The following is a 14754-nucleotide window of genomic DNA, read 5'->3' on the forward strand; positions in this document are numbered from 1 at the left end:
CAATTAATCATTGAGTCAAAAGCTGACTTACGTTTTTCGTACTAATTGTTAGTCCATTATTTATACACTGAATTGATGACGGATATTTTCTGTTATTTCCCGATCATGACACGGAGCACACAGCGGGTGTGACCGGCAAGCAGGAGATGTTTGGAGATCCTTGTTTCTTCTGCTCCTATTTTGTATTGTAAATGTTTAATGGACTTTTGATCTTGAATACTGTTCGTTATATCCATATGTTTCATTGTGTATTAAGATGAAAAACACACAAGAAATATTCTTGGAAACGTTTTCTTTCTTTTTGGAGACGTGCATTCTATACAGGAAGTAAAGTTTTCCTTGAGGTTTGAAATGTCGCAAAATGCTTTTAAATAAGAAAAGGTACTTTTAGAAAATCTTGCTCCGTTTTTCCGAGACTAAAAAAAACAACATTTTTAAATAATTCGGAACAAGAGAACGTGCTTTTTCAATAATACCTTTAACAAATCATGTTTATGGGGCTGTATATCGTTCAAATGAACTCTCCTCCCCACAGTAAAATCGAAATCATCCAATTCAAACAGAAAAATTAAGACAATATTTTGCCAATCAAGGACTGAATAACATTTTATTTTATTCCCTCTACTATTTTCTTTGATGAATAGTATGCATTTCATTTCATTTTATATGTCTTTTTATATAACTCATCGATAGTATACTCTTTTAAGATGCAAATGGTCCCAGTCTAATTAAAATCAAAAATAACAAAAAAATAAACAGGGGCTAATTCTAATTAGACTGCAAATGGTCCATGTCGAGATGTCTCTGGTAGGGTTCGAAGAGTCTTTCCGAGCAACTCAATTATTGAACGATCTTTTCGCCAGAGAGAAGTTTGCAATCTTACCCTACTCCAAACATGTCATAGACAATTTTACTGTGTTAATAAAAAAATATTGATGGTAAACTGTCTCTGCAAAAAAGTTTGGTATGAACTTAAATGTGGATTAGTCAATAAGAAAAAAACATTTAAAAAGGATATTTTATCAATATCACGTGATCATTATGCTCACATTTCATTTAAATGATTACGTAAGTCTCCAAGGAAGCAGGTTGCATTTCTGTATTTTTATATTTCCTGTATTCCCTGCAGTATTTATAGGCAAAACCATAACACTAAGTCTAGATAGAATGCGCTAAGTTTAAACCGCAAATAAAAGAAGGAAATTGTAAAAAAAAAAAAAAAAAAAAAAAAAAAAAAAAAAAAAAAAAAGTATCTGTCTGGATCTCTTATGCAAGCCATTAGGTCGTATCAGTTTTAGTCTTTTAGTATTGTCTTAAATAGATAAATATAAAAATGATATACCATGAGTACCTTAAAGTCTATTTTTCTCCAATCTTGGATATCCTCAATCATAGGACTCATCATAAATTAACAAAATAATGATAATTGAAAAATGTTTTCAAAGAAAACAATGAATAATAAATATAATAATATAAATATACAATGTTTAATATATACACATTGATTTATTATGATTGTCGTTGTTCTATTATTCTGGAGACACATAAAAAATATTTCAGCCTTTTTATCAAATGGAATTTACCATGTATCTAAATATCTCAGACATTTTTAATTATAATTAGCAGTTTCTATATTTAGAGAAAATCGCACTTCCGCAAAATAGGTTACATGTGACTATTTTCGGAAAATGAATCATCGTATTAATTGCGATTCCGTTTCATTCTTCTGGGAAAGATAAGTTTCTAAAAGTTCTCCAGTGAGTATATTGTACAATTATCGATGTTTAAATTCAGTGATTATTCATGTAGGCTACTGAAATTATTTTAAGATTAGAAAAAATAGAAATATTATTTGTTTTGTTTGTTCTTGTTGTTTCAAGCGTTCATATTAACAAACCATCAGCCACAAATATACCTGTATATATTATTTCTATTACTTTTTAATCAGTTTTCCATTCATAGATTCCTATGAAAACTCGGAATATTTTTTTAAATTTGAATTTCTTTTGACTGTAACTTTTATGATAAATATTGTTAATCACAGTCTTACTTTGTGGATCTTTTTTTCTTTACTTGAACTATTACTCAAGTATTACATGTGTGAACATTCTCAAGTATGATAATATAAAATGATTATGATTATGTAAAATGATCACTTTTTACATTGAATTATATTACATTTAATGAAGTTACTATTTTCCCAAGTCAATGGTTTCTTATCCACTTAGCCCCAGTTCAGATCCACAATTATACTTTCTCTGTAATTGTTGAGTGTACCACTCACAGTATAGGGAGTCATATGGGTGGATCAATTTACTTTATAGTCTATTTACATTGGAATAAATTTTTAAACATTTGAATTCTATATATATACATGAAGGATGTTAAATTTAAATAATTATGTTAATTGTAAAAAAAAACACCATTTACTGATAATTACATCACTGTGTTGCTTCGAGTATGGTAGATTTTTAGTGAATATGATGCAATCAAATTTAGTCATGTGAATATTCATCATTATAAATAATACTTTGAAGGTAAGCTTTTTCTATTGTTAACCTTTCTATTTTCATAAAAGAAAATGATCGGAAGGTCAGGAATTCAAATCAAGGCCGCGACTGATCTAAAAGTTGATAAAAAAGGTAGCAACGCTTTCTTTGAGAAGTGTTCGACACTTTGAAGAGAAAGTTACGAGTCATTCAGATGAAATCTTAAAAATCGAGGCCTCGTTTTACAATGGGCGTTGGCACGATAAAGAATTCTCACTGCTCAATTACTCTGAGTACCGAGTAAATATCAAAATAACTAGTATATAATGACGTCTCTGTATGAGTGAAAATTCCTGTAGGAGACGTGAAACAACCCTAACAAAAAAATACTATAGTTAACTATAGTTAACTATAGTTTACTATAGTTAACTATAGTGATAACTTTGACACTTTGAAAACTTTGATTTACTATAGTGATAACTTTGACACTTTGAAAAACTTTGACGAAAACTTTGACACTTTGAAAAACTTTGGCGAAAACTTTGACACTTTGAAAAAGAAAACTTTGACACTTTGAAAAACTTTGACGAAAACTTTGACACTTTGAAAAACTTTGGCGAAAACTTTGACACTTTGAAAAACTTTGACGAAAACTTTGACACTTTGAAAAACTTTGGCAAAAACTTTGACACTTTGAAAAACTTTGACGAAAACTTTGACACTTTGAAAAACTTTGGCGAAAACTTTGATACTTTGAAAAACTTTGGCAAAAACTTTGACACTTTGAAAAACTTTGGCGAAAACTTTGACACTTTGAAAAACTTTGACGAAAACTTTGATACTTTGAAAAACTTTGGCGAAAACTTTGACACTTTGAAAAACTTTGGCGAAAACTTTGACACTTTGAAAAACTTTGATGAAAACTTTGATACTTTGAAAAACTTTGGCGAAAACTTTCATACTTTAAAAAACTTTATCGAAATTTTGGATACTTCAAAAAACTTAATCGAAAACTTGGATACTTAGAAAAACTTTATCGAAAAATTGGATGCTTTAAAACTTTGAAAAAGTTTATTGAAAACTTGTAACACTTTATCAAAAACTTCGAAAATTTAAAAAACTTTATCGAAAACTTTGACACTTTGAAAAACTTTATCGAAAACTTGTAACACTTTATCAAAAACTTCGAAAATTTAAAAAACTTTATCGAAAACTTGGATACTTTACTACATAGAAAAACTTAATCGCCAACTTTGACACTTTAAAAACTTTATCAAAAACTTTGAAAATTTAAAAAACTTTATCAAAAACTTGAGATGCTTTGAAAAACTTTATCTAAAAGTTTGATACTTTGAAAAACTTTATCGAAAATTCTGATACTTTGAAAAACTTTGGCGAAAACTTTGACACTTTGAAAAACTTTGGCGAAAACTTTGACACTTTGAAAAACTTTGGCGAAAACTTTGACACTTTGAAAAACTTTGGCGAAAACTTTGACACTTTGAAAAACTTTGGCGAAAACTTTGACACTTTGAAAAACTTTGGCGAAAACTTTGACACTTTGAAAAACTTTGGCGAAAACTTTGACACTTTGAAAAACTTTGACGAAAACTTTGACACTTTGATTTACTATAGTTAACTATAGTAAACTATAGTTAACTATAGTTAACTATAGTATTTTTTTGTTAGGGAACGTACAATGTATCAATCGATCATAAAAGACATTACACTGATGACTCTCATTCAATGAAAAAGTGTCAGTCTTGATTATAAAATATTCAGTTTATACTCATATTTAGAAAGGCTCAAAATTAAACCATTAATTTTTTTTTAATATTTACTTTTGGTTTAACATAGTTTAGTCTCATCTCTAGCTGACAAAAACTCTCCTCCATTAAAGTGAATATTAAGCATATTACTAAGTGCACTTTCAAAGCAATGTCAAAACATGTTTTGGAAATGAAAAAAAAATTAAGAAAATTAGATATGAATTTGAAAAAAAAATAACAGAATAACGTTTTTTTTAGCTAATTAAGCACGATGTTATCAAAGTTCATTATCGGCATAAGGTTTTTAAGGCAACTTTTTGATTTGCAGGGTACCCTAGAAAAAAATATCTGTGAACTCATTATATCTGTATTCAAACTTTTTTTATAACATGCATATATTATCTTTATCCTATATATGATTACTTCCTTAATTTCAGAACACTGCAAAATAAAATGGAGTATCGCTAAATCATGGGTCAGTCAAGCTCATTCAAGAGTGTGGTCTTGAATGTTATTGTCAGATGTCTGCTGGAGGTTGCAGATTTAATACTAGATTGGGATTTCTTCATTGAAGTAAATAAAAAAGACGAAGACAGCATCATCAATGTTAAATGGGCAATCTTAGCGTTTGCAATCTTTGGTACTGTCATGTTTCTCACAAATTTGATTGCGTTTTGCGTTAGGGTCTACACTAAAAGAAAAGAGGAGGTAATTTCAGATGAATTCTACGAAGGTGCAAAGACAGCCTTATCCATCATCTCAGGCATTTGTACGTGGATGGAAGATCTTCCACAGATATTGCTGGCTGTTGTTGTGGCAGTTAAAACAACAGACCTGATCTCCGATGTACAATTAGTGAAAGCCTGGTATGCTTTGGTGGAAGCATTATTGCAAATTGCTTTGAACTTCAAAGAACTTCAACTGTGTTCTAGTGAAAGACCAGTGGGTTGCAAACGTGGGCTCGTAGTCTTTAATCTCATAGGATCTATTCTCATACTTTTTGTCACTGTTTTTTTACTGACAGAACTTCATCAGGATAACTTTAAGGAAATTACCATGAAGACCACAAATTATACAACCTCCCCAAATATCGAGAATATGACTTCCTTGTTTATCTAAAGCCCAGTGAAAAAGTGTATTGTAGTCAAGTTCAACTACTGTAGAAGTACTTTTTTCCGCGTGGTATTAATTTACACTATGTATGCGGGAACAAATTTTCCGCGGAAATTGTCCTGGCGTACTTAATATAAAATTAATGTAAGGCATATAGTAACAGGCTAAGAAATCCGCGTAATTTTCTACCCGCGGATTAAACAGAAATTGAGATTCCGCGGAATTATGACCCCGCGGAAAAAAGTACGTCTACAGTAATTTCAAATTCATCATCTACATAAGGTCTTTTTTGATTTATACATTTTTTAGCAAAAGAAAACATTCATCATGCAGTTCATTTAACCACTGGACAATTGCAATACCATGGCCCTAATTTTTACGTTGTGTTATACTGGTTGAAGATACCAGACCAGTTAACAAAATTGTTAAATTGTTATTCATAAGAAAAAGAAGGATGTGGGAAAACTTCTGAACAAAAAGGACTACATGTAATAGTGTTTGGAAAATTCAGTGTTATTTTAGAGATGTAAAGACGATATAGAGACGATGGTGAAATCAAACAAATTCTGCTGCCGGAAATTCTTAAAGACAAAGTGTTGGAAAGTGTGCATGACCACGCAAAACATCAAGGTGTGGAAAGTACATTGGCATTACAACGGAAAAAAGGCGTTCCTGGTTACGTTACGAATGACTCAGGATGTTCAGAAGTGGTTGAAAGTTGCACGATTGCAAAGCACCGATGCCAAGAGCCAGGACGCCAATTGGGAGTCTCATTACATCTCGTCCCATGAAGATACATTCTATTCGAAAAGTCAACAGATGGCCGGGAAAACGTGTTTATCAATGTGAACATGGGGAAAACGTGGTGATGATACATATACTCTCAAAATTAAACCAGGTAGTACAAACAAGGGACCAGAAAGCTGTGTCAGTTGTTTAAGAGATTGTTAAGGAATGCTTTGTGTGATGAAACATTTGGAGATAACATACATTACTCAAGATCAAGGTCCATAAAACAATACAAAATAGGAGCAGAGCAAACACAGACCTCCGAAACATCATAGTTGGGATCAGGTGCAAAGGAGGAGTGAGCATCCCCTACCGTGATATTGACTACCGCACCGTAGACACAGTGACCGGGGGATAAATTTTGAAAGTCATATAATACAAGAATTGTGTAAGATTTATGGTGTAGAGAAATCAAGAACTACCCCCTATCATGCTTAAGGTTATGGAAAGTGCATACGATTTAATCCGACTATGCCCGATCAACTACGCACTCACTCCTGAACAGAAGAAGAGATGAACCGAATATCTTCCGTGGCTTCTTTATCTATAATACCACTTTACTGTGAATATGTCAACTGGATGTTTTCCTTACTTTTCTTTAGCCGTGAACCGATAATTTCCATTGATTTCATTCTCGGAACTAATTTAGAGTCGGAGTCTGATGCTTTCTCCACAGACCCATGTACGGGTAAACGTAAGAAAATACTTAGTGAGGCACTACAAAAAGCTGCTACAAATATTGAGAATAACGCACAACATAGGAGACAGATTCAGAAGAGGAATACTAAATAGGCAACACTCAAAACTGGCAAAAATGTATCATTGCAAAATCGTGTGTTGAGGAGAAACAAAGTTGAGGATATATGATCATTCATACCCTACAAGGTTGCAAGGACTGGGGAAAACGTATACTCTATCCAACTTTTAGACGGGACTGGACAAACGTAAAAGAGGACAGAGATTTAGAATACATGTGATGACATGTCAGAGAGTGATGTTGATGATGTGACTGTGGACATCATAACACAAAAAACCCTCCGACAGGAGAAATGTTTGAATCTGATGCTTCTGGCGGATCAAGTGAAGAGAAAGGTGGAGATAAAATTGTACCACGACGTTGAACGCGTTCAACTGCGGTAAAACATTCCAATACATTTCATTTACCTAAAATTGCCCTTGTGTCGAGTAAGAAAGTGCTTGTTTCTTCAGCAGAGAGAAAAATTAAGTGAACTCAGAGATGCCATAGCTAATTTAGGTGCGTCTTTAGAAAAGTTTTTGAGTGCAACGTTAAACCAATTATGGACAAATGTACATGTACAAATGAAATTAGTTGATTTTAATATTGTAATGAAAACCTGAATTTATTCATATACTAGTTTATTGTAAAGAAAGTCAGCTAAATATTTTGAGTACTCAATATGAGAATCAAGTACTGTTCAATAGATTTTTTCTTTATATCGCTGAGGACAGCATTGTTAAGGAGGGGAGATATGTAAGAGGGAGGAAATTCATGGTTTTTTTTTTTTTTTTGTTATTTGTTTGAAAAAAATAGTGTTTTTTTCGGTTCTTGAACAGGTGCCTTTTCCTCAGGGCAAAGAAACGTTTCAACTAAATTAGCTTGGTTTGTAAACATTGCATTATTTTCATTTCTTATAGAAAGAATGTTATATTTTGAAACGTTAAGCTCTGAAATAATTGAAAATATTTTGGTTTCATGTCATATGGTGTATTCTTTTGCATGCTGGTAATTTCTTGTGCTTTCCTATCTATTTTTGGCAGAAAATTATCAAAATTGAATATTTGCAGTAGAATTTTGTGAAAATTCATTACTCTTCGATCATTGCGACTAGCATTGTGTATGTAAAAAACAAGTATGCGAAGGTTAAAGGTTGTATGTAAACGTACGTATTTGGAACTTAATTTAAAGATATACAGTACTCGTACTGAATTTGTAAAAGGTCTCTCAAATGAAGTCAAAATGTGTTATTTATTTATATGCTAGATTACAGTACTCATGAGGAGGTTAATATAATCAAATACGTTTTTCAATACGTAGGTATCTATGTTTGTGAATTTTTATTCTTGAACATATATCAAATATGAGCTAGATGCCATAATACTAATATGCTGTAAACATTACATATCCCCCTTGCTTAGGGTATGTGTTGGTTTATAGTTATATATGACAGCTGTGTGTATAATTTTTTATGACGTTACTTAATTATGAAATGAATAATATAAAGAGTTTATGAATTAAGAGAAAATAATTACTAAATGAAAAGTTTCGTAGTTTTTTAAGCAGAAGATGTTTATATTCGGAGTTGTACAGAAGTTTTTATTAAACGTATAATAATATTTCAGGAAATATGTCAACTTTTATGTGGAATAAAGAAGCTTGACACAATACAATCATCGTGTTACAATACACGTAGTGTTTCTAAAAGTTATATTATCGGCCGGGCTTTTTTTGTCATGTGACAAGTCATACTTGTTTCATACGACTAGGAAGCATATGTTTAATTGTCTACATGTTTTTACACTTTAACTAGTCAATACGTACTTTTTTACTAATATTTACTAATATAATTGATATGCATGATTATATAATATTTAAATTTACTTTTTGTCATTTGTTTTGTCCGTATACATGACAATTGTACATAACTAGAGTTTACTTATTCAGCTGTTTATAAAAAGGGATATTAGCTAAGAACAAGTTGCGAATAACCAGAATCGTTTTTCTTGTCATTGAAGACAAAAAATTGTATTAGTACATGAGCATGTATCATATAGGAATGTATACGTATTCCATAGAAATCTACGAATTCAAGATTTTTGTTGCCTAGTTAATAAATGACGAAAACCAAATTGCTTTATTTTCATTCAACGTTAGAACTTTAAAAGATAATTTATTGCTTCATTATATTTTTTACAGTAAGACAAATACAAAAAATACTTCGATGAAAAAAATTATTGAAACATTTTCTGAGAGCAAGAGATATAGTATCTTTCTGTTATTGTTAGTTTTCGAGCTTCACGGTTTTTATCTATAGCTTGCATGTCACAACCATCGGCGAAAGAAAGAACAATTTATTAACATAACGAATATTTTTAAAGATTTTGATAGACATTTCTATAACAACAAAACTTCTTTTTCCCATTCCAGGCAATGGAGGTATTCACCTGATTCATCCTGAGTTAAGTATCTCGAATTAAGCACTTCAAAATTGCTGAAAAAATGTACCTATTCCTTAAAACTATCACAGATGATGGCAATCTGTCTCACTTAATTTTTTGATTAATAATTTAAATTTCATGGAGAAAAAGGAATTTTCCACCACTCAATTGCGTAATAATTAAGCATGTTTCAAGCCTAGCTTAATTCATTCATTTGTTTTATAAATATTTACTAGGAAAATGTGTTAAATGTATCTTCCGTTTCTATTTATATTCAGCAATTCCTATATGTTTCACTGCGTACACTTGCAACATTAGTTTCTTGTTAACGCCCGCTAGTATTGAAATGCACATAGAACAACTGAAACAAAACAAGGTAAAGATGGATTGCCCATAATAATTCATGATAATCCAGTGATGTAATCTAATATCATTTATACATATTTGCTGCAAAATAACATTAATCTCGACTGAGAGAAGTTTACATTCATCTTTGTAAAAATGATACAATTCATGTATTTTTATAATTAGCACACATTAGTGATAGTCGCCCGCTGGCACAGTGGTAACAGTGTTTGCTCTAGGTTCGCAGAGTAAGGACTTGATCCTTACCTCGCGGGTTAGAATCCCAGTGTGGGACGTGGAGACCGATCGTTCGGATGAGACTTCATGTATAAACTGAAGTCGCAAAAAGTGCTGGTGCGAAAAAGATCCCTCATTCCTCAATAGCCCTGAGTTCCGAGCATAGGTCAAATTTTGCAGCTCTCTACCGGAAAGTGGTGGCGGTAGTGTCTCCCCATGTGTGAAAAAATTCTCGAAATGGTAATAAACAACAAACAAAAAACAAAACATGTTCAATATCAAATATTTCATTCTTTAATTTGTAAGTTGTCAAGCTACATATACATGTACAATGTAACTTTATTGTATACAATATACGCCGTTTTCCCTTCGTCATTATCAGATAAGCGGAAGAATCGATACACTGACGATTGTGTATAAAAATAATGGCTTAACGAATTTTATGAAACACGTCAGTTAATTTTAAACCATTCGATAGACTGTGTTTAGAAACAAGGTCATTCTATTAACTTTATAATTTCAAAAACTTTGACTTTAACAAGATTGAAGATACACATGCATCACTAACTTATATGTCTGCAAATAAATTTGTATAGTATTTGCGTATTGAATCAAGAGACATTTTTAGATAAATGAAAGAGTCTATCAGGAGGTTGATTTGTCCAATTTCTCCAAGAATTAACATCACATGTAGTTAATATATCTTGAACGCAATTCAACCATTTGGAATGATAAACATCAGCAACACAAACTTTTTAAGTAATTTTCAAGTTTTCGAGAAATTTCTCTTGTTTACCTGTTTAAATTTGTTCCCAAAAAACATTCATTCTTGCTTTTATAGAAACTGACATGGATATTTCTCTTGTTTACCTGTTTAAATTTGTTCCCAAAAAACATTCATTCTTGCTTTTATAGAAACTGACATGGATATTTTACCAAGTTCGCCATATATACAATACAGTTTGGAGTATATTTTTTAACTTTAATATATATTTTAAAAATCTAAGTGTGGTGTTTCAATTATATAATTATTTCATAACCCCATACTTCAGACCCATACAGTAAAATGGGTGATATCATTGCATCAATTGAACAATCTCATAAGTTGTGAAGCGAAGATTTCTCAACCCCAGTGTATTCAACTGACAGTATCTTAATGCTTTACCATTTATAATTCGTAAAGAAAAAAAAATCATTTTTTCAAAGAAAACTCTTTAAACATTTTATCTTTGATAAATAATTTCACTATCAGAATCAAACCTTTGCTTTTGGAGGATATTGTATACCAGAATGGGTAACAAATAAATTGCAGCATTTGGTCTACCATTATCGACAGTTCGCGAAAAAGATATTCTATAACAATTAAAAGCCTCCTCGTAGTCTCCATGTTCAAAATAACAATACCCTAAAATGTTAAAATGCCTATATGTGTGTAAAGTAGCATCACACTCATGCACTGCCCTTTCCAATAGACTTATATTGTTCTTTTTCTCTGTTGATTTGCTACACAGAACTTTAAGATAAAACAGATACACCGACGGATGAACAAGAAAAACTCTGTCGACGAAGCATTCAAATTTCAATGCATCAGGCAGAATCGGCAAATCTCCATTTGCAAATATAACATCATGAAAGATCGAAAGGTTTCTAGTTTTCGAAAGCGAGCATCGAGGAAGTCCTCTCTCTTGTATAAGTGTTTCACCAGAAACACGCATTGATTTGCAATCTGAACACAAACCTGCATATATCAGTGTATCATATTTTTCAGAGGCTGCATAAATCTTTTTCATAACTTCAAAAGCTTTGTCAGGTTTTTTGAAAGCAACAAAACATGTTGCTACGTACAATTTTCCAGAGATAGCATCAAGGTCAGAGTTTTCATTCATAAAGTTTATAAGCTTTTGAAACTTTTCATTTGAAAATTGTTTAGCAAATAGCATTTGTTTAGCCAAAATTATGGCAGATCTAATGTGAATAATTTTTTTCACAGGATTCTTAATGCTAGCATGAACATCTGTTATATATCTGTCATTTTCCTCAAACGATTCAATGTACCGTGCAAGTGTACTAAAATCGGCTGGTACTGTTTCAACGTTAACATTTAGCGAGGATGATCGGCCAAAATGAAATAATCTTAATGGTTCTCTAGACTCACGGAAGTCATACGTTATCCGTGGATCGTGGTCCAGTCTACACTTACGAAGAAATTCCTCCACATTTCCATCGCTCTCTACCCAGGTTGCGTTCAAATCAATGCCTTCAACACACTGCATCAAGTACGTTATTATATTTTGAATGATCTCTTCAATAACATTACGAATTGCATCCTTTACTTCCGGATCTTGCAATCTCCACAAAAGGAGATTTTTTCCACGGTCTATAAAATGTTTGAGAGTACAGCTCAAAATACAGCATTTTAGGCGAAGCAAACAGTTTCGTACAAATTGAAGAAGGTATTTTGGGTGCCAACAGTTGTCAATAGTATTTTCTGATTCCCAAAATACAATTGTTTTCATATGGTATGAGCTTAATTCTTCCGGAGCCACTGGGTCTATATATTTATTCAGTAATACTTTTAATAAAACATAACCTTGCAGTTGTATGTCGTTAAAACTCCATACAAGTTCTCGCTCCCACAAAAGATAAGAAATCCTCCATTCTACATCTGAATGCTTGGACATTTTATCTCCAACAGCAACAGCATGGCAGCTTAGTGATTTTATTTTCGCTACCACTTTCTTTGATGGCCATTTAAAGTTTTCTCTATCCCTTAACCAATCTTTTCCTTCTGAGGTTTGGCTGCAATATGGGATACCATGTGCAAAGTCTTGTTCTATAACGTCTCCTATTTTACGTTTTACATAGCCCTGTGGATCTGTGTTCTTTGCAGTTGCACATGGCCCATGGCGAGATGTTCTTGGAGGCCCTGTTGAGGTTTCTCTCTTCTGAAGAAAGTTTATCCAAAAACTTACGACTTTTTCGTTAGAGAGCAGGAATTTTCCATCTTGTTTCTGTTCGAGCATGTCATTTAGAGTTTTGCCATGGTCATCAAAAATCGTTGGTATTGTTTTATCTGTTTTTAAAAGAACAAGTTTAACATGCCCTTGAGAGCAGTCACTTGAGTCAACTAAAAATACATGACCTCGAACCATCTTTCCTTCTCCTGGATCGGAGCAGACATATATGTTAGGTCCCACTATCATTTTGTCAATATCGCTTGTTTTAATATTGGTTCCTTCTGCAGCGCTTCCTCCAAAAAATCTTTGCACTGTCTGTTTATATCTTGAAAAGTACAAGAATTCTAGAAGAAGAATTGAACACATTTGAGCCTCTGTCTTGCTGCTGCATGTCATAGTGAAAAACATGGAGTTTGATAATATTTCAGAAATTTTCTTCATCTCCTCATCTGTTAACTAAAGTAGAAGACATAAATTAATTTTATTGCCATAGAAAAAGAAAACAAATTAATAAAATTTATTCTTAAATAAACTAAATGGCTCAAACCACAGAGTTTGTTTCCTGTTTGTTTGTTGTTAACGCCAAACTGGAGAATTTTTCACTCAAATGGAGACGCCACCACTCATCGGTGGATAGCTGCAAATTTTGACCTATGTAATGCTCGGCTTTTAAGGCGATAGAGCATACATTGATGGATCTATTTCCAGCATCTACTGCGATATGTGGCCTAATTTATACGGTCTTCCTAAAGACCAGACTCCATGTTTTACATTGGGATTCAAACCTGCGAAGTAATTAAGGATTAACTGTCGACTGAATGGCTTATCATTCTTACCATATAATCATTACACATTGTATGTTTTATCAAGAATTAATAGTTGAATTTTTCCTCTTTGTCACGAATTAAGATTCATTTATTTATTTTGCATTGTCCATTTTAATTGATATCCTCAATTTGACTTACTCAAGATTTTATTTAATTATGTGTTAATGGGTTGATTGATATCCTCTCTTTGACAGCGATGCATCTAAACAGTGTAAATGAAAAACAAAATATAAAGATTTTCTGAATTGAGAACCTTTTCGAAATGCAGTGAAAGGATAACCGCTGATTTGTAACATAATTACACAGGTCATTGTCATTTCATACAGAATGCTGCTAAACAATCTCTAGCATAAGGTATTTATATTAATTTTACAGGAAATTGTTACTTTCGGTTTGGCATCATTCTTGAAATCCAATTCTACAGATTAAAAGCATTAAAAATGTACCTGAAACACATTTGTTTGTCCCGTAAGGCTTGAATTTTCCATTCTTTTTCTTCAGATTCCAGGATAGTTGAATAGTTGAGAAATTTAGTTCTGGTTTTGTTTTCCAACGATGTGCTATATTCTGGCTCGTTCTATTTACTGCGCAAGTATTACAATACACATGCTCGTTCACATGCTGTATTGGTCCCTCGTCACAGCATGTACATATAAAGAAATTTCATAGTAAATAACAGGAGACATCGAGTTCTCCGACATAACCTCACGCTTATCGACGATTTTCACTCCATTTTCTCAACAATATTCATATTTTGAAAATTAAATATACTGTTAAGGATACCTTTAACTTCAAGGTTAAAACATTTTTTTTTTAAATTGCAAAATGTTCGATGTTGTGGGCATTTAAATTTCAAGCTTGACAAATCGTGTCAAGAAATTGTTAACTTTACAAATTGTATCAAGAATTTGCAAGCTTTACATCGTTACAGGATTATTTTGAAAGTAACAGATAACAAAAAAAAACAAACAATGATTGATCTAATAAAAATCTGTAAACAATACAAACACAGGCGTGTGAAGAGAGCATAAAACACTAGAAATTCCAGAGG

At 32.1% G+C, this 14754-nt stretch overlaps 2 protein-coding genes across 3 annotated transcripts; one reads left to right on the top strand and one right to left on the bottom strand.

Moving 5' to 3' along the window:
* Positions 1–1704: 1704 nt before the first annotated feature.
* On the top strand, positions 1705–6863 carry LOC134277290 (uncharacterized). Its single transcript, XM_062759607.1, has 2 exons — positions 1705–1757; positions 4696–6863. The coding sequence occupies exon 2, from the start codon at positions 4730–4732 to the stop codon at positions 5375–5377; it is 648 nt and encodes a 215-aa protein (XP_062615591.1). The 5' UTR covers positions 1705–1757; positions 4696–4729; the 3' UTR covers positions 5378–6863.
* A 4070-nt stretch (positions 6864–10933) lies between these two features.
* Positions 10934–14285, bottom strand: LOC134277285 (uncharacterized). Of its 2 annotated transcripts, none has more exons than XM_062759601.1 (2): positions 14159–14285; positions 10934–13332 (listed from the first exon to the last, which is right to left on the bottom strand). In XM_062759601.1, the coding sequence occupies exons 1-2, from the start codon at positions 14189–14191 to the stop codon at positions 11143–11145; spliced, it is 2223 nt and encodes a 740-aa protein (XP_062615585.1). In that variant the 5' UTR covers positions 14192–14285; the 3' UTR covers positions 10934–11142. The 2 variants fall into 2 exon arrangements, with proteins under 2 accessions (XP_062615585.1, XP_062615584.1); XM_062759600.1 differs by having other exon boundaries at positions 14150–14284.
* Positions 14286–14754: the final 469 nt, after the last annotated feature.

The sequence above is a fragment of the Saccostrea cucullata genome, unplaced genomic scaffold (assembly GCF_032062105.1).
Source record: "Saccostrea cucullata isolate Sc308-1 unplaced genomic scaffold, CSIRO_AGI_Scuc_v1 ctg373, whole genome shotgun sequence".
Classification (NCBI taxonomy): Eukaryota; Metazoa; Mollusca; class Bivalvia; order Ostreida; family Ostreidae; genus Saccostrea; species Saccostrea cuccullata.